Source organism: Miniopterus natalensis, chromosome X (genome assembly GCF_054644295.1).
Source record: "Miniopterus natalensis isolate mMinNat1 chromosome X, mMinNat1.hap1, whole genome shotgun sequence".
Lineage (NCBI taxonomy): Eukaryota > Metazoa > Chordata > Mammalia > Chiroptera > Miniopteridae > Miniopterus > Miniopterus natalensis.
In genome coordinates this window covers 83,670,810-83,697,944 of record NC_142103.1, presented here as the reverse complement: position 1 = coordinate 83,697,944, position 27,135 = coordinate 83,670,810, and the positions used below count along the sequence as shown (strand labels likewise).

General features: G+C 37.5%; 1 protein-coding gene across 1 annotated transcript in view; it reads left to right on the top strand.

Annotated features, from left to right (window-relative positions):
• The window catches only part of XK (X-linked Kx blood group antigen, Kell and VPS13A binding protein), a 36,417-nt gene extending 14,891 nt beyond the window's left edge, over nucleotides 1-21,526 (top strand). The window contains exon 3 of the mRNA XM_016216751.2: nucleotides 17,790-21,526. Coding sequence (XP_016072237.2) covers nucleotides 17,790-18,616 — 827 coding nt within the window. The 3' untranslated portion in view covers nucleotides 18,617-21,526. The remainder of the gene's footprint in view (nucleotides 1-17,789) is intronic.
• Nucleotides 21,527-27,135: the final 5,609 nt, after the last annotated feature.

The following is a 27,135-nucleotide window of genomic DNA, read 5'->3' as shown; positions in this document are numbered from 1 at the left end:
CTTACTGGGAATATGTCTCTTTCTTTCTTTCTCCAGTCCCTTCCCCCAAGATCTGCAGGGAACAGATCTGGAGAGTATTAAACTGAAGCTTTCTGGCAAAGCCGTACAAATGGCATGCGTGTATTACCTGGCCTTCCCTTTGCTCCTTTCCTATTAATTAATAACTGGGTTAATTACAATGGTATCATTACCATCCTTCATACATTATTGCAAACACCCATCTTTATGCCTTTAGCACATGTGTAATAGGGCCTAGCCTGGTAATAGGCATTTGGACATGCTAAAGACTATTTTCAAAACTGAATTCAGTTCACATTTTTGTTTCTCATGTGTGACATACTCAATTTTCCCCATCTGCTGCAGTCAAATATCACTCGAACTGCTGAGTGGGGGAATGAAAGGTTGGCTAAGGGCTGGAGATTTGCAAATGGGCAAGGGGGACATGTGGAAAGTGTTAAACTGGCTGACACAGCTATATTATAATGTGGATAATAGTTGTTGGTGATGCTGGCCATTTTTTAAAATTAAGGTTGATTCTGCAGTTTTAGGAGACTGAGAAAGAAGATTGAGAGAGAGAATCTTTATATTTCCAGAAATAAGTAGCTTTTTAAATTTATTGATTGATTTGAGAGAGAGAGATAAACAGAGAAACACTGCTTTGTTGTTCCACTTACTTGTGCACTCGTTGCTTGTTTCTTGTATGTGCCCTGACCAGGGATCAAAGGTATCGGGATGATGCTCTAGCCAACTGAGCTAGCCAGCCAGGGCCCCAAAAGAAGTAGTTTTTAATGCTTGCTTCAGATTGGAAGTTATTTCTGGTATTTCTAATTGTGCCTCAGGATACAAAGTAATTTGAACTTAGTAGATAGAGCAAAGTTGAATTTTCTCTAGGGAAAATTATATTGAATATAAATTCAAAACATCTTATAACAAGGTTATTACAATGGCATATGTTCACTATGTTTAGTAAAAAGTAAAAAAATAAATTCATGACTTAGAGCTTCCAGGAATTGGATACTTTGAGTTGAACTTAAGGATGTACAGTTGTTATTTGCTTCTTTTAACATTTTCTGAGTTCTTATATGTGTGGTCCAGGATCCAAATGTCAAGATTGATTAAAGGAAGTGTTTATGTGAGTGTATGTGTAATGATGAATATCTAGAAATAATCTAGAAAAGTTGCTAATTATTTCAAAGTTTTTTTATTCACTTTTAAACCTTTTAGAATTACATTTGAATTATTTTAGTTAATGCTTAGTTAAAAGGATGATAATACAATGAACAGAGAATTGGTTAACCGATTTCTTTTATTTCAAAATAAGAGTGACTGGCAGAACAAATGTGCCATGAAACTCACTCACTTAGTACAAAGAGAATGAAGATTTCTGGGCATTGCATTTTCTGGTAAACATGGGCCATACGTAAATATATTTTGCTTGTGTATTTTTTAACCTTATATTTTTATCTTTCTGTCTTTCTTTGGAGAAGATCCCATACATATTAGAAACATCTTCAAGGCTTGAGGATGGTGCACCATTTGGCACATGTTTGTAACATATGATTTGGTAAATGAAGAAGATATGTAAACAGTGGCTTAAATACAGTGTTTTTTCAACCCAATTAAAAAATGAGCATACCCCTCTCCCAAGAAGACATGCACACAGCCAACAGATATATGAAAAGATGTTCAATTTCACTAGCAATTAGGGAAATACAAATCAAAACTACAATGAGGTACCACCTCACACCTGTTAGAATGGCTATTATCAACAAGACAAGTAGCAACAAGTGTTGGAAAGGTTGTGGAGAAAAGGGAACCCTCATTCACTGCTGGTGGGAATGTAGACTGGTAGAGTCACTATGGAAAACAGTCTGGCAATTCCTCAGAAAATTAAGAATAGAGCTACCATATGACCCAGCAATCCCCCTTCTGGGTATATATCCAAAATCTCGGAAACATGTATTTGCAAAGATATATGCACCCCCATGTTCATTGCAGCATTATACACGGTGGCCAAGACATGGAAACAACCAAAGTGTCCTGAGATAGAGGACTGGGTAAAGAAGGTGTGGTACATGTACACAGTGGAATACTACTCAGCCATAAGAAAGGAGGAAATACTACCATTTGCAACAACATGGATGGACCTTGAAAATATTATGCTAAGTGAAATAAATCAGTCAGAAAAAGCTAATTTTTTTTTCTGCACCAAAGAGCATTTTCAGCTATATTCAGAGAATGTGCTCATATCCATTCCTCCTCAGTTGAGCTCACCTCCAAATGCACTTGGGGAAACACACTTCTGTATATCACAAAGACTTTTCATTGAGGCTTGGCTTTTGCCTCGGTGTAGCCTTCATTTTTTTTCCTGGAACCTTTGGCCACAGCCAGTTGAAATTACTTAATGCTACTCAGTGGAAAGACACAATGCTATCCCCCTCCATATAAGAGTGTGTTGTCAAGACTGTGCTTGGGTTCCCTGGAGCATGGCAATGCTGCTTATATAGCTTCTCAGGTTTCCTTCTAGAGCTTGCATTTGAAGAAGAAAAAAAAAAAGAATCTAGCATAGGACCTTCTGATTCCTCACCCATCTCTGTAAAGGAAGTAGGTCTTGGTTGTGCAGCTTACAATTGGGAGTACTGAGCAGGTATAATTACACACAGAAGAAGAACTGAGGTCTTCTTTGCAAGGTCCAAGCCATTTATTTATCCATTTTTTATTATTTATATCCTACCCGTTTCTGAAAGGTTTTCCAGTTGTTTACAACCATAAATGCATATACAATAAGACCATTAAATCAAAAGAACAGAATAAAGCATTTGAAAAGAGGGAAGGGAAGATAGTTTTGGGGGAAAATTATACTGAGAATTATTGTACCAATTGAAAGACTAGTGGAGGTAAGGATGTATGTGCAAATATTTGTGAATGTCTAAGGGTCAAGTGTTGGCAAAGGCAGAAAATGCAAGAGATTACGTTAGTTGTAGAGGGTCAAGTGGCCATGCTTGATGATTTACAAAGTTCACTGTATATATGTTTTAAGATAGTTTGCTATTCTTTGCCATAGTTGAGACTCTCCAGAAGAATGCAGAACTTTGTCTTGGGGTTCTGAATAGTTCCACTACCATTACACTTAGATAACCTGATAGAGGGTCCCCACACATGGATCAGTACTAACTTCCTTTGTCTGGCTAAGGAGGGCAATGGTTTTCTTTTCTCTAGCTCAACTCACTGATGCCTCTTTTCTCTGCCTGAAGCAGGATGATAAGGAAGTTGGTAGAACAGATAGAAGAGCTTGCCCCACTTCTTTCTGATCATTGGTGGTGCCTTGGGAGACCATTACCAGAAACCAGTTTGGTGTATTAAGGCTTGCCCATTCCCAGGTGCCTAGACAGCATAATTTCAGGAAGCCTTTATATATAAAATACTCATGTAATAGAAAATATATATGAAATTTTAGCTCAGTGGGAGCAAGGAAGAATTGGACAACTCCCCAAAATATTCTGGGGAGATTCTCCAGACTCCTTGAGGCCCTGGGCAATTTCAAGTGTGGCTGACTACTGCTTCTTGCTTCCTATTGATAAAAGCAATAAAAAAGGGGGGCTAAGACCACTGCTAGGGAAATAGCCCTCATTATATTTATGTAGGCAGAATTGCCCACTAGTTACAACTAGTTAAGAGTCTAGAGCAAAACTGCTTAGATTTTTATTGCAGTTTTACCAGCTAAGTGATTTCTGTGAAGTTATTTAGCATCTTTGTGTCTCTGTTTTCTCATCTGTATAATGAGGCTAATAACAGTATCTATAGAATTGTTATAATTAAGCATTTAGCACCTGTAAAGTGTTTACAGTAGTCCCTGGCATGAAGTAATTTTTTTGGAGCATAAGAAAGATGAACCAGAAGGGATTTTATCATCCAGTTTCCTTAAGCAAGTAATCATAATATGTGTGGAGAAAAATAGCAAATCATTCAGGATCTCCGAGGATTGTAGAGTAGACAGTAATAATCATATCATGTGTACTTATTATATTTGTCCTGAAAATTCTGAGTACTAAACAAATATGTAAATATGTATTAAAAGGAAAGTCTTCAATTTCTGACTGAACATCTTGTAAACTGGCAGATGTTCAAGAGAGATTTTGGTGACCATACTGTCTTAGTTACTAAAACTTTAAGATGTATTTTTACAGTATTAAGGTGTCATTCTGGTTACATCTGTAGAACCAGTTTTGCTATAGTTATCTAAGTAGGGGTTTATACTATGTTTGTTTCTTACTTGGCATTTTGCCAGGGTAGGGAAGGAAACTATTTCTGAAACAACTTCATTAAATTAAACATTTATTGAGTGCCTAGGAGATACAGCAGTAGTACACCTAGATGTTTTTAAGTAAACATTTTTATTGAAGTATGAAATGTATACAGAAATCTATACTCATTGTACAGATGAAACTTGATGAACTATCACAACGTAAACACACCCATGTAGCCCTCTACCCAGGTCAAGAAACAGAAGAGTACCTACACTTTATAAGCTTCCCCTGCACTCCTTCTCAATCACTTTACCAACCTTTCTTCCCAAAGGGTAACCACTGAGCAGAAAGCAGACTTTTAACATCACAGATGAACTTTTTCTGTGTTTTAAATGTTATATAAATGGAATAAGAAATCTGGCTTCTTTTATTCAACATTGTATTTGTGAGAGTTACCCATGCTGTGGCTTGTAGAAGTTTGTTCTTTAGAATTGCTGGGTAGTATTCCATTTTATGAATATACAAAAATGAATTGATACATTTTTCTTAATTAATATTTAGGTTATTTCCAGCTGGGGATTATTAAAAATAATGATGCTGAAAATATCCTTGTACATGCCTTTTAACATACATATGTATGTAGTTCTGTTACATCTATAGGCATACCTTGAAGATATTGCAGGCTTGGTTCCAGACCACTACAACAAAGTGAATATCACATTAAAATGAATCACAAGGACTTTTTTGGTTTTCCAGTGCACATAAAAGTTATATTTATACTATACTGTAGTATATTAAGTGTGCAAAACATTATGTCTAAAAAATGTATGTCCTTAATTAAAAAATACATTACTGCTAAAAAATGCCAACCATTACCTGTTGGAAAAATGGTACTGATAGACTTGTTTGATTCAGGGTTGCCGCATACCTTCAATTTGTAAAAAATGCAATACCTGCAAAGCACAATAAAGAGAAGCACAATAAAATGAGGTATGCCTGTACTCAGGAGTAGAATTGCTGGGCCATAGGGAATGCCTATGTTAAGCTTCAACAGAAACTGCAAAAGTGGTTGTACCACTTTACATGCCAAAAGCAGTGTATAAGAGTTCCAATTGCTCCACATCCTTGCCAATCCTTGGCTTTACTTTTAGTAATGTAATGGGTGTGTAGTAGTGTCTCATTTTTGTTTGAATTTGCATTTCCTGATGACGAATGAGCTTGAGTTTTTCTTCATGTCTTTTTGGGGTGTGTGTGTGTGTGTGTGTGTGTGTGTGTGAAGGGACTGTTCAAATCTTTTTGCCCATTATGAAAATTGAGTTGTATTTATTCTTTTGGTCCTTATTCATACCTTTCTGTATCTCTATGCTTCCATCTGGAATCATTTCTGTTGGACCTGAAATACTACCTTTAGTATTTTCTTTAGAGCAGGTGCGCTGGTGACAAATTCCCTCATTTTTGTTTTGTCATAAAATGTCTTTTACCTTCATCTTTGGGTATGGAAATCTATGTAGAGGTCATTTTCTTCCCACTTTGAGGTATCATTCCTTTGTCTTCTGGCTTTTATTATTTCTGTTGAGATGTCCTCGTTATTGTTGCTCCCTTGAGGTAAATCTGTGTTTTTGTTTTTGTTTCTGTTTTTTGGGTGTTTTTTTTTTGTGTGTGTGTGTTGTTGTTGTTTTAAATGACAACATATAGCTCCTTTTAAGGTTTTGACTTTGGTGCTCAGCAATTTTAACATGATATACTTAATTTTAACCATGATATGGTTTTCTTCATATTTATCCTTTTTGGGGTTTAGTCTGATATTCTAACAGTTTGGGAAATTCTTAGCCTTTATCACTTTAAATATTGCTTCTGACCTATTCTTTTTCTTCAGAGTCTCTTTGTCTCTCTCTCTCTGACATTTTCACTTTCCCATAAGTCTCTAATGCTTTTTGTCTCTCCATTTATTTCTGACTTGCCTTCTATTTAAGTAGTAATTTTCTTTATAGCTATTTCTAATCTATTAAACCCATCAATTGATTTCTTAATTGTATTTATTATATTTTTTAGTCCTAGAATTTTCATTTGAGTTTTTGAAATAGTTTCCAGCCCAGCCAGGCATGGCTCAGCGGTTGAGCATCAACCTAGGATCCAGGTGATCGGGGTTCGATTCCCGGTCAGGGCACATGCCCCAGTTTTAGGCTAGGCAGCCAATCAATGACTCATCATTGATGTTTCTATCTCCCTCTCTCCCTCTCCTTTCCTCTTTCTGAAATCAATAAAGATATATTTTAAAAATAAATAAATAAATAAATAAATAAAATAGTTTCCAGTCTATGATAAACTCTCCATCTTGTTATATAATTTCCTGAGCATATTAATTACTGATATTTTAAAATCCATGTCAGAAAATTCCAATATCTCCTATGGGTCTATTTTTATTATCTATTTTTATCCTTGGATTTTGATTATTTTTTTGTTTTTCTTGGCATGCCATGTTATTTTTAATTAAAAGTCAGATATTTATATTAAAAATAGAGGTAATTTGCCCTAGCTAGTGTGGTTCAGTTGGTTGGATGTTATCCTGTGCACGTGCGCCAAATGGTTGCCTGTTTGATTTCCAGTCAGGGCACATGCCCGGGTTTTGGGCTTGATCCCCAGTAGGGGGCATACAGGAGGCAGCTGATTGATGTCTTGCTCTCACATTGATGTTTCTCTCTCTTTCTCCCTATCTCTCTAAAAGTCAATTTTAAAAATAGAGATAATTTGGGTGAATCATCTTTCTCCAGGAAGATGTTTCTTTTGTTTATGACAGGTAATTAGATTAGATACAGATCATTTTGACTCATTCACAACTTGTTTGAAATTTGTACTTTAGTCTCTGGAAGGGCTTATCTATTTCTGCCCTTTAGGTTCTTATCAGAAAGTTTTAGGCGTATAACAGGACCATTATAGGGCCGGAATGTTAAGATTTGCTTCCACACCCACCACCTTTGAGAGATTGCTAAAAGCTGGGTTCAAATTCTTAGTCTCTTAGTATCCACTATCATATGGACGTGTCTTGAGGGGAAAAGCAGCTTTAGAATTTTCTCTCGGGACTTTTCTTCTCTTTGAGATCTTGGTGCCAGAAGCGCTCACTGCTTTCTGATGCCTTTGAACAGGTGTGTGTGCAGTTGTTCTTGGCAGAAATATTGAATCAAAACAAAGTATTCTGCCATTGCCAGCATGGAAATCTTTGTTTTGCTCCATGGTGTATTTTTAGGAAATTAAAAAAGCATGAGAAGATTGAATTTTACATTTTTTTAAAGTTAAATGTTCATTGATGGCTGTGGGTATGGCTAATTTATTGTTTTGAATTAGTCTATGCAGATCTGGCCTTTGAATTCTGAAAAACTTTTTGGGATATATATGGGACATTGTGAAATCTAGTATGAGTTTTTTCCATAGTTAAAAACCAGAAGCAACTAAGGGAGATATAAAAATGGCCATTAAGCACATGAAAAGATGATTGACATCATTAGTCACCAGGAAAATGCAAATCAAAATCATAATGAGATACTATTTCATACCCAGTAAGATGGCTAGAATTAAAAAGTTAATAATAATAAAAATTCAAGTTAATAATAAACAAATACTGATGAGAATGTGGAGAAATTGGAACCCTCATACACTGATGGTGGGAATGTAAAACAATGCAATCACTTTGGAAAACAGTCTGGCATTCGCTCAAACAATTAAACATAAAGTTACCATATGACCTAGCAATTTTACTCGTATAGACCCAAGAAAAATGAAAAAATATTCGTACAGGAATGTTTGTAGCAGTACTATTCACAATAGCCATATGGTGGAAATATTGCAAGTTTTCATCAAGTCATGAATGGATAAACAAATGTATATCCACATGCTGGAATATTATTTGCCCATAAAAAGGAATGAAGGCCCTGGCCAGGTGGCTCAGTTGGTTGGAGCACCATCCCATGCACCAAAAGGTTGTGGATTTGATTCCCCGTCAGGGAACATACCTAGGTTGTGGGTTTGATCCCCAGTTGGGCCTGTATGGGAGGCAACCAATTGATGTTTCTTTCTTTTTCTCTCTCACATTGATATTTCTCTCTTTCTTTCTTCCTTCCTCTCTTTCTAAAAAAAATAAAAACATATCTTTGAGTGTGGATTAAAAAAGAAAAGGAATGAAGGACTGATATATGCTATAATGTAGAAGTACTTTGTAAACATTATGCTAAGTGAAAGAAACCAGTTGCAAAAGGTCACATGTTATACTATTTCATTCATATAAAAGACCAGAATAGGGAAATCTACAGAGACAGAAAGTAGACTAGTGGTTGCTTAAGGCAGGGTGGGGAAATGATAAAAATATACTTAAATTGGCCCTGGCTGGGTAGCTCAGTTGGTCATCCTGATACACCAAGGTTGCTGGTCCAATCCCCAGTCAGGGCACCTACAAGAAGCAATCAATGAATGCATAAGTAAGTGGATGATTTGCTAATCAATGTTTCTCTCTCTGTCTGTCTCCTTCCCCCCTTCCTCTCTGTCTCTCTAAAGTCAATAAATAAAAATGTACTAAAATGACTATTTTTTCTCAGGATTGCTTTGGCTATTTAGGATCTTTTGTAGCTTTATACAAATTATAGGGTTTCTTTGTTCTATTTCTATGAAAAATGCCATTGAGATTTTGACAGGGATTGCATTGAATCGGTAGATTGTTTTAGGTAGTATGGACATTTTAGCAATGTTAATTCTTCCAAGCCATGAACACAGAATAATTGCATTTCTTTGTGTCCTCTTCAGTTTCTTTCAACAATGTCTTGTAATTTTCAGTGTACAGGTCTTTCACTTCCTTTGTTAAGTTTATCCTAGGTATTTCATTCTTTTTGCTATAATTGTAAGTGGGATTTTCTTCATTTCTCTTTCTGATAGTTAATTGTTAGTATATAGAAATGCAATAGACTTGTGTCTATTAATTTTGTATCCTGCAATTTTACTGTATTCATTTATTATTTCAAATAGTTTTTCTGGTGGAATCTTTACGGTTTTCTTTATATAAGATCATGTCATCTACAAGTAGTAACAGCTTCATTTCTTCCTTCCCAATTCTGATACCTTTTATTTATTTTCTTTTTTTCTTATTGCTTTGACTAGGGCCTCCAGTATATGTAGAATAAAAGTGACAAGAGTAGGTATCCTTGTCTAATTTCTGATCCTAGAGGAAAAGCTTTCAGTTTTTCACCATTGAGTATGACGCTAGCTGTGGGTTTGTCTTATATGGCCTTTATTATGTTGAGGTACTTTCCTTCTATACTGATTTTATTGAGAGTTTTATCATAAATGGTTATTGTGTCTTGTCAGATGCTTTTTCTGAATCTACAGGGATTATCATATGATTTTTATCCTTTATTTTGTCAATGTGGTATATCAAGTTGATTGATTTGTGGGCATTGAACCGTCCTTGCCTCCCACTTCTTCATGGTTCATGATCCTTTTAATGTATTATTGTATTCAATTTGCTAGTATTTTGTTGAGGATTTTTGCAGTGATGTTCATCAGAGATATTGGCCTGTAGTTTTCTTTTTTGTGATGTCCTTGCCTAGTTTTGGTATCAGGGTAATATTAGCCTTGTAAAATGAGTTAGGAAGCATTCCTTCCTCTTCAATATTTTGGAATAGTTTGAGAAGGATAGTTATTACATCTTTGAATTAGAATTCACCAGTAAAGCCATCTGGTCCTAGACTTTTGTTTTTAGGGAGGTTTTTTATTACTGTTTCAATATCCTTATTAGTGATCTGCCTATTCAGGTTTTCAAATTCTTCATGATTCAGTTTAGGAAGGTTGTATGCCTCTAAGAATTTGTCCATTTCCTCTAGATTGTTCAGTATGGTGACACATCACTTTTCATAGTATTCTTTTATAATCCCTTGCATTTTTGTGGTACCTGATGTAACTTCTCTTTCGTTTCTGATTTACTACAGAAGTATAGTAATCAAAACAGTGTAGTATTGGCAGAAAAATAGACCACAAAACAATGGAATAGCATTGAGAGCCCAAAAATATACTCACACATATATGGACGACTTATTTACAACAAAGGAGCTAAGAATATACGATGGAGAATTGAAAGTCTCTTCAATAAGTGGTGCTGGGGAAACTAGACAGCCACATGCAAAAGAATGAAACTAGACAATTATCTTATACTGTACACAAAAATTAACTCAAAATGGAATAAAGACTTGAATGTAACACCTGAAACAATAAAATACATAGAAGAAAACATGGGCACTAAGCTTCTGGATGTTGATCTCAGTGGTGTTTTTGTGAATTTGAATCCAAAGTCAAGGGAAATGAAAGCAAAAATAAACACTGGGACTATATAAAACTAAAAAGCTTCTGCACAACAAAGGAAACCATCAACAAAACAAAAAGACAGCCAACTAAATTGGAGAACATATTCTCTAATAATACTTCTGATAAGGGGTTAATATCCAAAATATAGGAAGAACTCATAAAAACAACAAAAAACCAATCTGATTAAAAATTGGGCAGAGGATCTTAATAGACACTTTTCCAAAGAAGATCTACACATGACCAACAGGCATATGAAAATGTGTTCAACATCATTAATTATTAGATAAATGCAAATCAAAACCACAATTAGATATCACCTCATACCTGTTAGAATGAGTATTATTTTAAAAAGACAAGAAATAACAAGTTTTGCCCAGTTGGCATGGCTCAGAGGTTGGGCATCGATTCCCGGTCAGGGCACATGCCCGGGTTGCGGGCTCCATCCCCATTTGGGGGCGTGCAGGAGGCAGCCGATCAACGACTCTCTCATCACTGATGCTTCTCTCTCTCCTCCCTTCCTCTCTCTGAAATCAGTAAAAACATACTTTAAAAAAAGAAAGAACAAGTTTTGGAGAAGATGTAGAGAAAACAGGATCCTTGTACACTGTTGGTGGAAATACAAATTGGTGCAGTCACTATGGAAAACAATATAGAACTTCCTTTAAAAATGAAGGAATCAGCTCTGGCCAGTTGGTTGGAGCATTGTCTCATACACTGAGAGGTTGTGTGTTCCATTTCCCGTCAGGGCGCATACTCAAGTTCCTGGCTGAGTCTCTGGTCTGGGTGTGTACAGGAGGCAACCAACTAATGTTTCTCTCTCTTTCTCTCCCTCTCCCTTCCGCTCTTTCTAAAATCAATACAAACATACCCTTGGGTGAGGATTAAAAAAAATTAAGGAACCAGCACATGATCCATTATTTCCTCTTCTGGGTATTTATCTGAAGAAAATGAAAACACTAATCCGGAAAGATATATGCATCCTTATGCTCATTGCAGCATTATTTACAATAGCCAAGATATGGAAACAAACTAAGCGTTCATTGACAGATAAATGAATGAAATATATGTCACACACACACACACACACACACACACACACTGGAATACTACTCAGCCATGAAAAGATGAAATATTGCCATGTACAACAACATGGACGGATCTTATGCATATTATGCTAAGTGAAACAAGTCAGACATGAAAGGGCAAAAACCATATGATTTCATTCATATGTGGAATGTAAAACAAAAAAGTAACAAACAAACTAACAAAACAAAATAAAAACAATAGCATAGATACAGACAACAGAAGGGTGCTTACCTGAAGGGAAGGGGGCTAGGGGAAGTGTGAAAATGAGTAAAGGGGGTCAAATATATGATAACAGAAGGAAACCAGACTTTTAATAGTCTGTACTCTAACATAAAATAGAGTATACAGGTATCAAATTATAATGCTGTGCACCTGAAATTTATATAATTTTATTAGCCACTGTTACTTCAATAAGAAGGAAAGAAAAGGAAAAAAAAGGAAACTTGACTCTGGTGATGGTTGTACATACCTCTGAATCTACTTTAAAAATACCCATTGAATTGTACACTTTAAATTGTGAATTGCATGGTATGTGAATTATATCTCAATAAAGCTGTTAAAAAACCAAAGCAATATTTGTGGTATCAACTGGGAAGAGAGTGTGGCAGATGTCGGTACAAGCTCATGGTGATGATGGTATCTCTCATTCTTAACATCTTCATAACAATTTGCTGACCAGTTGTCAGGGCCTGGGTTGGAATTAAAGCAGAACACTGGGTCAAGGATAACTCCAGAGTGTACACCGTGGAATCCAGCAAGAACAGTGATCTCGAGAACTGTCCAGGAAGACACAGCACTGCCAAGATAACCCAGACTTAATTCTGGTTTGTCTCCACATCTTGAATCTGTACTTAGATTTCTCAGTTACTCCTGTGGTCAGAGAATATTGCACCGTTCCTACATCTTCCTGTTTTACAGGCCTCTTATGTACCTTAAAGAAAAATGTTTAGGGTAAGACTTAAATCTCAAAAACTTTTTCTAATTTGGATCCCACTTCTCAGGAAATGTTGGAAACAGGTGCAACTTTTTTTTTTCTTATAGTTGACATACAATATTGTATTAATTTCAGGTGTACAACATAGTGATTTGATACCTTGATATGATCACCATAATAAGTCTTGTAAACATCTGTCACTGTACAAAATTATTATGTTATAATTGACTATATTCCCTGGGCTGTACATTATGTTCCTATGATTTATTTAAAACTGGAAATTTGTACCTTTTATTCCTCTTTACCTTTTTCACCCATCCCCACACCCCAGGTGCAACTTCTTAATTGAGAAAGGCACATGGAAGCAGATGTATTTGCATAGGAAGCCCATAACCCCAGAAGTCATCCTCTGGTAAGGGGCCTTGAGAGTTCTCATTGCTCACTTCAACTGTGTCTGTGAGACATTTGGAGCCTAAATATCTTATTTGGTGGTGAAAAAAGGCAGTTCACAGATTGTGCAATTTTTAATTCATTCATTTATTCAACATACATAAATCAGTAACCTACTTTGTGCTGGTCACTGTGTTAGGTGACAAAAATATGTATGGCCCTGGCTGGTTTGGCTTACTGGTTAGAGCGTTGGCCCATGGACTGAAGGGTCTCAGGTTCGATTCCCATCAAGGGCAGGTACCTCGGTTACAGGCTCCATCCCCAGCCTCGGTCAGAGTGCATGTGGGAGGCAACCAATCCATGTGTCACATCAGTGTTTTACTCTCTCTCTCTCTCTCCCTTCCACTATCTCTGAAAAGCAATGGAAAAAATATCCTTGGGTGAGGATTAAAATAATACATATGTACAAACAATAGCTACCTCTAGGAGAGTACACTAAACCAAAGGTATCAAGTGGTGAAATTAAACTGCATAGGTGCCTGTGAGATCTCAATAGAGTGACAGTTAGCTGAGCTTGGGAGAATCTTGGAAGCATCATTGACAAGGTAACACTTGAACTGAACCTTGAAGAACATGTAGGATTTATTCAGACAGACAAAGAGAAGAAGGCAGATGGCAGAGAAACAAATGAGTTAGTACTCTGTGGCAGGAGCCATATGAAAATTAACAAATGACAGATCCAGAATGGGAGGAAGAAAATAATTTTAAGCAGCTTTAATGATCATACAAATCACCTGAACAATCTTGATAAAATACAGGTTCTGACTCAATGGGCCTGAGGTGGAGCACTTCTAATAAACTCCATCAGTGACAGAGTTGCTGGTCCACAAGCTACACTGAGTAGCTTAGAGATCTGTTTGGATGTGATAGGAGAGGAAGGTGGAAAGTCCAAATTAACACAGATTTTTGGATAGGATGATCTGCAGTGATGGTGTCAAGGCCTGCTAGAAGAAATGTAAGAGGAGATTTTCAGGGAAATATAAATGTTGTTTTTGTGTTGCTGTTTGTTTTAGTTACCCCTAAGATATCTAGGAAGAAATATCTACCTGGTAGGCCCTTAGATAGAAGGTGAAAATAAAACCATGGTACAAAATGAGAAGGGCTACAAAGAAAGTGAAAGGATGATTAGAAGAAAATGATGAGATCACTTCTACAGAAAAAGTTTCAAGAAGGTGGGGAATGACCAGTGTCAAATGTTGCAGAGACATCAGGTAGGAGCAAGACCAGAATCCAGATTGCAAGGAGTTGAGGATTAGAAAGTGGGTGTTTTGATTAGAGATAATTCCAGAGGGTTGACTGAAAGGTGTCAAGGAGAGTGCAGTAGTGGAGTGAATGGAAAGAAATGCAGAGTGAAGGGAGGAATTCTTCCTTCCACCCTCACTTTTCTTTTTCCTTCTCTTCTTCCTCCTTCTTCCCTCCTTCCTTTCGTTTTAGAATTGTTATAGAAATTTTCCCAAATACAAACAGGTTGAGAGGATGTTATAATGAATTTCCATGTATCTATCATACCACTTTTACAATTTTGTACATTTCTGCCAACTAAGGATGGTTTTTTAAGATGCAGCTGACTTAGACATATTTGTACACTCAGGAAAAAGAGCCAAGACAGAGGGAGCAGTTGAAATTTTAGAAGAGAAAAATGATAACTGGTAGAGCAATATTTTTGAGGAGGCAGTGATAGAATATAGTACAAGTGGAGATCCTGACTCCAGATAGTGACAAAGACAGTTTGTCTATGGAATTGAGACAAAAAGAGTTAAAAATCACAGTCCCTCAGAAATCTGGTTAAAATTTCAATTCCCAGCCCCACTGCACTCCATATCCCTTCAGGCTGCTTCAATTCCTTCCTTGAAGCTATTCACAATTTTTTTTCAAAAATCTATGCCACTCTAACATTTCATTAATTCAGTCATTTTATTGAAGATCCTGTGTCAATGAAGAGTGGTCACATTACAGAGAACAATCACTTACCATCCTCCATCTTCAGAGTAGCCTCTTTTATCTCTCCAAAGCAAAAGAGAAAGTGTCCCCTTTATCCCGGGGAAGAAATTGTTCTTCATCGCTTAACATGGAGATTAAGTTTTTGGTATCAAGTCAGGAAATGAGCAAATTCATGCCTGATAAAAATTAATTTCTCTGTGAAATATAAAGAGAATTCTTTTGGAAAGGGTTCATTTGGCTGGAATTGTGTGGGAAGAAACTTTATAAGTGTAGCAAGGGTTTGGAATATTGACAAAGCCTTCTTTTTATCTTTACCTAAAGTGATGTCATGCGTTCTAATAAAAGATGAAAACAGCAAAATGCCCCCCCCCCCCACACACACTCATAGGAAATGAGAATAGGATTATTAGGGGATATTAGACTTCTGTGAAGTGCTACTTAAATAGGTGGGACTGTCAACTGTTCCTTTTTCTTTGTGTGTTGACTGTGGGAAGATAAGTTTTGGAAATGGTATCTGGGAACTTCATTTAAGTCTGAATAAGTACATATTTGCATGAGATCATCCTAGCCATTCATTAGATAACAGCTTAATTCTACAAGTAGAAATGTACATTCCACTCATTTTCTACAAGTTTCTTGTCTCCCAAGTGTATCTCTTCCTGCCCCCCTTTCTATCTGTAGCATTTTGCAGTGAGCACCCAATACCGGAAGTGATCATTGAAGTCAGTGATTTCAAGATAATTTCTTTACATTCTCAGAAGGTTTCAGTGGTTGATTACTACTAAGCATCAATTGGGTAATAATTGGGTAACTCTCTTGATAGAGAAAAAGATATAACTTGGAAATAATCGACCTAAGGAGAAAAATGGATAGATGCTTAAAAATTGTTTGGGTCATTGCATTGTTAAAAGTAATAAATAATTTGGAGTTAAAGTACCATAAATATAACAATATAAATACTATATGTGTATGAATATATAATTTACATTTTAGTTTTTTATACTTAGCTTATTTTCTGCATTTGAAGTATTTTTCTTATAGTGGAAAAGTCATAAGGACTAAAAGAAAAGGATTCGATACTAGATTCTTAGGGTATAGAAATTTGTAAGTATACAATATGTATTGCTTTATAATATTTCACTGAATTAACCTCTCAAGAAAAATAACTCAGTCCAGTTACTTCCCAGTTTACTCCTGTGATAGTATCTCTATCTTTTAAATTTTGGGAGATAACAGTCTTTCCAGTGAATGATATTGATGATTTAAATCAGTGCCAAAGACTGTGAGAAAAGTTGATGCTTTGAGTAAAATTGAGCTTCTCCCAGGCAAATAAGTACCAAGGTTTCAGAGTTTTTATGCCCACCAAATATAGATTTTTTCCCCATTGATTCAGAACTTACATAAGAAAAAAAAAAAAAACCCAAAAAACAAAAAAAAACACCTTTATTCCCATGCATTTAAAATTATACATTTAGGAAAAGGCAGTTATGTTACAATGACATTGCATTTTAAGAATCAGGCATGGAAGGTGTTACCTCAATTTTATGGGTGAGAAAACAGAACCCAGAGAGATTGCCATTTCCCCAGTGTAGCCTGGCAAGGTAAGACTAAATCCAGAGCCAGATTCTTGGTTCCTAACTCCAAGCCCTGCCTCCTGTCCCTCCTTGTTCCAGTATTTGGAGTTGGTGGCAGCCCGTGTTGTGATTATATTTATGTTTTGACCTCACAGTTTGTGCTCATGAGTTGGCGGCACATTTCTTAGATAGTAGAACTCACAGCCAACAGTGTGGTGCTCTCAAACACAGTGCCATGCTCCATTTAAATGAACCACATCTTGTTCTGCTGCTTGGTACAATCCTGGATAAACCCATTAGCCATAAGTCATTTTTAAGAGAGAAACAGCTTAGAGTTGAGACTTCTTGAAACACTGAGGTCTTTCAAGAAGGCAGATTGACTCAGTAACAGTGAGTTTCTCATTTCTTTAGCAATCTGCAGAATTTAAGAATATAACTGAAGAGTAAGGAAAAGTGAGTATTCTACAGTCAGTATATAAATGTAAAACGTCCTGCAGTTAGAAAGGAACTGACTGAGCAATTTATTATTGAGTGCCTTCTTTTTGGGTACCTACTACTTACTCGTATATGTTGAGATCAAGACAAAATACCAGACATTGTCACTCTTGACTCCTCAGGAACTTATAAGCCAATTGAGGAAACAAAATACACCATATAAAGGACTCTACATATTTAGACAGAGCAAGAATGGGGTCAGGAAGGTGCTTTAGTTTGAGTTGACCCTGAAGCAGACCCTGAGACAAGGATTTGAGTTCATGTATTTTTGGTGGAAAGGTGGAAGGAACATGGGAGAAGGGAAAGGAAACAGGGAAAGGAAGGCAGCCAATAAAGTAAGCATTATTAGACAGCTATCACCATGGATGACTAGAAAGTAACCCTATGAAAAACTACTGGTAAACAGTATAGAATACATACCTCAGAGTTATTCTACTCAAAGGGTGGGGGAGCTAGGGTAGTTACATTCCAGCTATTATCAGGGCTACAATTGGGGTATTGAGGGCTCTCCTGGAGCTATCCAGCACCTGAGAAGAGCAGCCTTCTACAGCCCTGGAAAAAGATCTCAGGCACAGTGAGCAGAAACTGAAGGTAGAAGTCAGGCTGCACACATAAAACAGAATGGTCCAAGGAATATGGGTAGAGGACTGACGGAGTATCTACCATAGTAAGATTCTTGGTGGAGGTGAGACTTGACAGTGCTTTCTCATCTCTCCCTAGGTGTCTGCATGTTGCTATCCTTGTTGTCCATTGTATATGGAGCCTTGCGCTGCAACATTCTAGCCATCAAGATCAAGTATGATGAATACGATGTCAAAGTGAAGCCACTGGCCTATGTCTGCATCTTCCTCTGGAGGAGCTTTGAGATTGCCACTCGAGTCTTTGTCCTGGTCCTCTTTACCTCTGTCCTGAAGGCCTGGGTGGTACTGGTTGTACTCATTAACTTCTTCAGCTTCTTCTTTTACCCCTGGATCCTCTTCTGGTGCAGTGGCTCCCCATTCCCTGAGAACATCGAGAAGGCCCTCAGTCGAGTGGGCACTACCATCGTGCTGTGCTTCCTCACCTTACTTTATGCTGGTATCAACATGTTCTGCTGGTCAGCTGTGCAGCTGAAAATCAACAGCCCTGACCTCATCAGCAAGTCCCAGAACTGGTACCGGCTACTGGTGTACTACATGCTGAGATTCATTGAGAACGCCTTCCTCCTCCTTATGTGGTATCTTTACAAGACTGACATCTATATGTATGTGTGTGCACCTCTGTTAATTTTGAAGTTGCTCATTGGGTACTGCACAGCCATTCTCTTCATGCTGGTATTCTATCAGTTCTTCCACCCTTGCAAAAAGCTCTTTTCCTCCAGTGTTTCTGAAAGCTTTCAGCGGTGGCTAAAGTGTATTTGCTGTCATTGCCGGTGGCAGAAATCCTCAGATTCTGTAGGAAAGGCAGATGTAAGGTCATCCGGAGATAGAGATGAGACACCTTCTAGCAGTAAAATAAGTTCTATGCCTAGCCAGATCTTGAATGCTGATGATCTCTGCTCTGCTTAATGGGACCTGAGTCTCTTGGGGCAAAGACATATTGTTTTCTGGGTTGATTACTGTTCTTCATACAAGTGATGAGCCCTGCACAGATAACAAAGCAGGAAGTTATCTCTCACTTCCTTGTGAGTTGCTTCCCTTTAGAGAGCTCTTGGGTGTGTGGGAACTATGGAGAGAAGCCAGGGAAACTTCTGAGTGCTAGAGGAGCAGCCTAAGGTACCACCATTCACAGTCGACCATGTTCTCCCAGGTGTTACTGGTTTTTTCACTGAAAAAGTACCCATGATATCTGAGTTGAGCTGGTTAGATGTATCAGGTAGAATGAAGTCAGGGGATTTCTTGTTTTCTAGTTTTCTGGACTTGTGGTCTGGGTAACCTAATGTTTTATTATCCCTGAGCATAGTTTTCACCCAAGAGCTGGCTTGATGATCAGAGAAGATTACTAGGGTTTTGCCATTGGCAGCATCATTACTGTTAGAGCTTTCAGAGAGGGCTGTTCAAGTTTGGATTTTGAATAGACAGGTGTTCCATTTTCATTTCCTTAGTGCTCTTTTACCTAAGCAACTGTAGCCACCTTGGTCTGCTATCTCTAATTGATTGAAAAGTCTAGCTTTAGAGACTTTATACCCAAAGATCCATGGATACAACATTGAATTCTAAATTTGGTTATGGAAGCCCTAGAATTTTAGGAAAGTTGTGTGTTCCTTCAATATGTTGAAGAAGTTCTGGAGCAAACTTGGGGTTGTTAAAACAACAAAATGATGCAGATTTTTGTGAGCAGAGTACTTAACTTCTCAGGAAGGTCGAAGATGTGAATCCACTAGAAGGCAGGCTTAAACCTCTTCAAAACTTAGTCCTGTCCTACAGTTCTGGGAAATTTCTAGTATAATTTGCTAGGATTTGCCTTTTTAAGAAAGAAGAAATTAAAACTCATAGTTTTTACTCCACTTCTTCCTTGCCTGTTAGGAAAGTTGGAGACTTTCTAGAAAACTCTTTTACACAGTACAGGTATATAGGACATTTCATTTTCTATTAGTTGAAGGAAAAGGGTTTGTTCTTCCCACAGAGTTAGATGTTGACTTCAGAAGCTTAAGTTATAGAAAGTGATGAAATGACTAGGAGATATTTGTCTTTAACTGAATGCATTTTGATTTGCTGTGATTATGAGTTAATTTGTACAAGGTCTCCAATGTTATCCTTCTATGCTCTCCTATCTTCAGTATAATTTCTGAACTCTATTTGTTTCATAAAAGGATTGTGTAGCATATCCTCAGTTGTCCTGGGAAAATGCCTGGATTTAGTGCCATCATTTCTACCATAAGAACCCTGATAATGAAACACCTAGAAGCAGATGACCTGTCACTAACTAGGCTGGACATTACAGGTCAGTCAGGGTTGACAGTCTGAATAGCTGACTGAACTTTCTGACCCATCCAGTTTCTAACAGCCAGACTGTGAGGGGACGGGTTAAAAATGGCGAGTTTGGTCAGAATTAGACAGGGATGGAGAGACTAGTACTTCCTAGCCTCGGTTTGGAAGCCTGTCTCAAGAGCCACTATAAAATCTGAGTCTTCAAACATGTTTTAAGTCATTTTAATGTAGAAAATAGGTAAACAATTTGAGTGACCGCAAATCAAACTAACAGTGACAGCCTGTCAGATTCCCAAAGCCCAATTATAAGCCACTTATATAAGGACAAAGAGGTTTGGTAACTAAATTGGACATTTTATCATCTTTAATCCTTGATATACAGATACCCTTGCTTTGGGGCCAAGTGTGTTCATTCACTTTGGGGGAGAGAAACCACTGCTTTTTTTCTGTATGATGAAAATTTGTCATGGTGAACTGAGAATTTTTGTTTTAAAATTATTTATATTATATCTCTGAAAGGATAAAATTATAGTTCATACTGCAGATCTAGGTTGACCTAAAGACAAACAAATGAGAAAATTCCCTCATGTGTTGAGAGTTAAAATGTGGTTTTCAGTTAGAATTCCAATTTTTAAAACTCTCAGTGCTTTGTCTAATTAATTATATGCCACAAGTTGTCATGATAGCTGCTCCAATTGAATTACTATCATTTGGCTGGATGGAAGTCAAGTATTTTCTCAAAATGTATTGAAATAAGATCATCAAACATGTTTAGACTTTCTCTTTTCATTACTGGAGACAGCACAGTATACTTGTTAAGCCCTACAAGTTACTTAACTGCTCTATGCCTCAGTTTCCTCATCCACCAAATTTGGATGATATACTTGCCCAGTCTACCTCACAAGGTTGTCAGAAAGAATAATATTAAATTATAAAGTGCCATGTATATTGAAGGAGTTGTTATTATAGTTATTCAAATCCATAAACAGGTTATTATTATTTTTTTACTGTTAGAAAAGAAACAAGTAGGATCATCCACATGAGTGTCTTGAGTGAATACATTGGCCTTTGACCTTATGAAAGGGCAAGTGTAAGCTGTCTTTACTTTTGGAGATAACTCAGCCCTTGCCCTTCTCTTACCATTAGTTGCTTACAAAAATTAGCACCCAAACACATAGTTCTTGGAGGGAAAAGACCCACTGCAGTCTGAGAAACTGCTTTTGATGGAAGATGAGTTTATTATTTTTATATCTATCATCTTTCATAAAGGACATAGCAGCATCTTTTGGTAATTTACAGCTTGAATGCCTGAGGCCCTGCTAGACTTTAACTGAATGTGGGTTTAATCTTTTCAGTTTCATAAATGGGAAAATAAACATTAAAATTGATTTTCAAATGCTGCACTTCCTTGGAAACCACCTTGGAAAATCAGTGCTATCATTATGTGTGTATGTGTCAGTACTTCTCAGCCAGTAAATTGTGGATGTGAGTTTTTACAGGCTGCTTCTCTGCAGCCATTGATGCTAATAAATATTGTTTATGTTTCTACATAATAAATTAATTTTTCAATTTATCCTTGCCTTTCATTCCTTATACAGTCCTTTAATGGCCTTTTTACTTCAGGGAATGTTTTAAAAACAGAAATTTGAAAGTGGTTTTGTTGTGATTAATTATAGTTTTTATAACCTCACCTGGAAATTCTTTCTGTAGGATGAGAAATTTGAGCGTTCTAGGATTCTGTTTTGTGAGACTAACAGTCCATGGAATCTTCTCCAATTGTTTTTTATAAGCATTTACCCCATTTATTAAAGCTGCACTGCTGGAGCCTAAGATTCTGCTCAGCTGTCTGTTGATTGCTGTGTACGATACAAAAGAAGAGGGGCGATAGAAATCTCTTCTAGAGAAATGTAAATGGTATGAGGATTCAGAACTATAAAATACCAAAGGAGTGATTTGATATTAACATAAACAAATAATCAAATGTAAATGATGATCCATGGTTGGAAAAAAATCAGTCATTTCAGAGCATGAAACAGACATGGATTGTTTCAATAATTCCTTTTCTTCTGAAGGTGGCCTTGCAATTTGGAAAGACTTAACTATAGGATATGTCTTTTGAAAGAGATCTCTTTCAAAATCAATCCCATGAGAAAACTGAATGTCTACAGCTGTAGTATTTAAGTACATTAATCTAAAATGACTTCATATGGTGTTTGTAAATGTTTTATTTTGAAATAATTTCAAGGTAATTAATAGAAGATCATCAAGAATAGTGAAAGGAATTCCTTTACATCCTTCACCCAGATTCACCTATTAACATTTTGCCATGTTTGCTTTATCACTCTCACTTTTTTTCTTTCACCCCTCTTTTCCTAAATACATACTTTAGTGTGTGTTTCCTAAGAACAAAGGCATTTCTCTTACATAGGCACAGTACAGCGATCAAATTCAGGAAATTTAACATGGATACAATACTAGTATCTAATCTTTAGTCCATATTCCATTTAACAATTGTGCCAATCACTTCATTTGTTTTCACAAACCTTCCTCAACAATGTACACCTATGCAGTTTCTCCTATGGGGTCCTTTTTGTTTATATGTATCAGTAAGTTTTAACTTGCCTACGAACGCTGGCCAAACTATAGTAGACTTTGAAAAGCTATTTGAAGAGAACATATACATTTTATCAGCATTGACTAATAGCTTAAAACCATAAATTTGGAATGTTTACTGGTGAACTGTGGGTAATTCTTTTTCATGGATATTCATTTTAGGCATCAAGTGTTTGCTGCTTAGTCTGTGAGCCTGTGGTTCTGTCACCATCCCCTCCACATTGTTTTACAGAGTTTGGGCCCAAGTTTGTAAAGATTAGGAAGAAGATAATGGAAATATATAGTATTCCTCTGTGGCCATATTTCTCCTGGTTCCCCCTTTCAGGAGAAATATTCTCTATCAACATCTTTACAAAATGGGAAAGAGCTCAGGAATGTCAACTATATACTGTAATTAAATGAGTAATGTTTTGAGCCTTTTCTCTTCTTCAGAAAAAGGTACTTCATAGAAAAGTTTCGTACAGAGCTGGGAATTCAGAAACACGCCAATCCCTCCCTTCCCGGCACACAACACATCCTGTCACACTAGGACCCTAACCTGATAAGGATATGTGTCTGCCTCAGAAGGCTGCTCCAGGGGATTCCTCATTTCTCCTTGTCACCCTGTCTGCATGGTTGTTTCTCTGGAAATCATTGGGCAGAAGAGATCTAAAACAGTGCCGGTTTAAGCTGGCTTTGTAACCCAGAGAGGTATTCATCTGCATCTCTCTGTTGCAGGCTATCAGGAAATTTCCTACCTAGAGTCAGTCCACTGCAGCATACATTTTTGTGTGAGGGGGTTTCAGGGTTTGCCCCCTCCCAAGGGGAGGTTCATCCAGATAGATTTTTGAGATTCTGCCTGTGCTCCTGTTCCCTCCCTATCTCCCATGTGGAATTCGTTCTCTCTCTGAATGATAAGTTCCTGATTAAAGCCTGATTAGCCTGCTCCCTAGAGCCCTGGGAATATCATCTTCTGTAGACATCTGCATTATACATACTGGTTTAATTTCTCTTCAGTCAGCTTATTTTAATTACCTAAACTCTACAGTTAATGAGTCAGGTTTTCAGGCGTGATAGCACTAAAGAAAAAAACAGAATATAGAAATTCTGGTCTGAGGTGGTGCTGTGAAACCATTCCCACCACCACCCAGTGGAGAAACGAATAGTTCCCTGGCATCACCTTCTAACAACTTGACCTTCTTGAGTTGAGTGGCAAAGTCTTTTAGAACAATGGTGTCCAGCTCTAGAGCTGTAGACCTCTGAGAACTAGAAAGGCATCACACTTCTCTCCACTAACCAGTGATGTCTGGCATGCACTTTATAATTTTTAAACCCATGGAGATGCTGTTGTGAGTGATAGAACAAGACTGATTAAAATTATCTTTATATTTAAATTAAATTTGTCATTAACCCCCCAACCCCTACCATGAGCTCTTGTTAAAATTCAACCACTATTATGTGGGAGGGGACCATAAAGATGTCCTTTGTCATTGGAAATGTTGGGAAGTGCTACCCTGGAAGGTTTTTTTCTCTGCTGGAATATTTCTCATGTGTGCTCATAGTATACTCTTTTCCTTTTAAGAAGAGGGTTGTTCACATGCAAATCAATTGGCTTCTCTCATTTCCAGCTTGATACAAAAGTTAATGTAATGTGAATGTTCTATCTTCATGAAGTAAATTATCTATCTTCACACAAAGTATGTCATTGAAGCAAAATGCTTTTACAATTTCAAGACACTAATAAATGTGTATTATAATCATCAAAATAATGAAGTGATTTCTAAGCATTCTTTAATTTACCTCCCAATTTGTCTCCTTGGCTGTATTAGAAAGTTTATCAAGGTGCTTTCAGGTACAGTTTGTAGAACACCTGATTAAAAATAGCTTAAACAAAAGGATTTTGTTATTTAAATGAACAAGTACTTTGGAGAGAAGTGATTCTAGTTTCCAGTGGGCCAAACATGGTCAGGTGCCAGAGGCTTTCCAGCTTTCCTTTCTGCCATCTTCAACCTGTTGCTCCCTCTTCACACTTGTCTCATGAGTGCAAGATGACAACCTGTGCTCCAGGCATTACATTTGCACAACTGAATTCACAATTAAAAAAGGGATTTCCCTTTAGTATCTATTATTTCAGGAGGAAAACATTTTCTAGAAGCCACCCCCCACCACAGCAGAATTTCCCAGATTTCTTATTGGCCAGAGTTGAATCACATGGGGACATCTCTAAAGCTATCTTTGGCAAGGAGAATGAAATTTCCATGATTTCCTTTGGCTACACAACATTCACCTGTTGAGGCTGGCAAAGGGGCCACCATCCCTTAGCTTAATGACAAAGAATACCCACAAAAATAGCATCCTGCAAAACAATGAATGGGGAAAATAGCCATTTGACATTTTTGAAAAATAAAGACCCAGCTAAGCTGATGAACTGGGGCAGAATGTGAACGCACCCTACCCCGTCTTTCCAAAAAAAATCCCATACTTACCTCATGTCCTCTTGTATTACATGTCTCTGGTTAAGAAGCTCTCTGGAAGAAGTCATATACTGAATAAATAATGGCAATTAAACTCAACTATCCTGTGAGAATGCCTACTAGTGGAAATATTTTAGTGTCACAGGATTGAAATTGTGAGGCTGTGGGCATCTAGAAAGGGCAGGGAGGAGAATTCTCAAGTCTGAAGAATCAGGGTTCCCTGAAGTTAGAGGGGGTAAGCCTGATATCTACTCATTAGTTCAACAGATATTTAAACAGTCTCCTGTGAGCCCAGTGCTGGACTAGGCACTGAAGGTAGACTAGCACACAAGAAACTAGCCCTGGTTTCTAGAGCTCATAGTCTATATGAAGAGACAGACACCCAACCTGGTGATTTCAATTCACAGAGGTAAGAGCTATGATGAAACTATAACCCAAGAGGTCCTAAAGACACAGATAAGGGCTCCAGCTCTGCTCTTGGAGGTTCAGAGAAGACTCAGAGAGAAAGTGACATAAAATCTGAGATTAGAGGTGAATTTACCCTGAAGTTTATAAAGCTTAAGCCTCAGACCCCACAGTGAATACTGGGAGTTGTATCATGTTCTAGGTGGGAAGGAGAAGTCAAGATGCAATGGGAAGTTCATTTACTAAGCATTTCTGCCACATTGTCCAAAGAGATCACAGAAGGGACCTGAATCTTTAAGGCACCAGTTATTTGTTGTGGTTTTGTTTTCATTCTAAATATTCTTTCATTTCATAGCTAATGTTGAATTTATTTTTAAAATATTTTTTAAAGCCTCTTCCCAGACAAATTGTCTATGCTTCAGGCCCCATAAAACTTAGATCTGCCTCTGCTTGAGATCTGAAGCATAAATAGGCACTTGCCTGCCAAAGGCACTGGAAAGAATGTTCCTGGTAAAGGGAAATGTGCAGAAAACTGGAATTAGTAAAAAGGACTTTTACCTTTAGGTAACAGCTCATATGTCAGTGTTGCTGACCATGGGAGACAGGTGAGACTGGAGAGGTGACCAGGAGCCACATTGTGAGAGAGAGAAGAAAAAGATAGTGTTGACACGAGCAAAGAACTATGCTGAGTGTCTTACACACATGATTACTTTTATTCCTCACATCAATCTTATGCAACAGTGGCTGCAATTGTTTCCATTTTACAGAAAAGAAAGCTGAGACTGGTGAGACAGAGAAGCTTTCCTATGGTTGCACAGTAACTAGCAGGGCTGGGATTCAAGCCCGATATTTTCTGGTGCCAAAGCTCAAGTGTGTAGTCACTCCTCACTCCTGAATTTTGCCCAGTTTGCAGATGTGGTTAAATTTGGCAAATGTCAGAGACTGAGGGAAGAAGCAAGCCTGGTGGTATTTCCTGGGGCACCCTGCTATGAAGGGGCAGGAATATGAATATTCACTAGCGGGAGTTGTTTCTGCTGGGGTGTATGGCTGGGGGCTGAGTCAAGGCACCCTCTACAGTTCCAAGCACTGGAGGCATGCTCTGAAGAGCCATGAGGGGGCCACTGGGCTGAAACCATGAAGGTCCCACAGGAAAGGGCTCTGGGATTAAAATCCTACTCTTCTACAACAATCTTTGTGCTTAGGGCTACTCTCCTCTTTTCTTAGAAAAACTGATAGGACTCACTCAATGCCAACTAGTGAGTTAGAGCACATCTGAGCCTAGAACCTAGTTAATCTAGTGTGTTTGTTTGTTTGTTTGTTTGTTTGTTTGTTATTTGGAGCCAAAAAAGTTAACACTTCTTAAGTAGATAAATTAGAAAAAAATATTTTCTTCAAAGTGAGATTTGAGGAGGAAGACTATTAAGTGCTCTCACATTGTAGAGGAAGACAGTTTGCTTAAGGGGTCGTTGTTATGTGACATTTGATGTCAGGCAAGCTGCCAAGGAAGATTTCAATCCCTACACAGCTCATCCACCTCTTTCTCGAAAGTCCCCAAGGAGAGTGTTTCCTGAGAGAAAGAAGCAAAATACTTTATCTCCTTCAACCCCAATGCAGAACTCTAAGTAGTTGGTCTGATACATCTAGAAGGATCCTTTTCCCTACATTAGAAAGGTTTAAGTAGCTTAA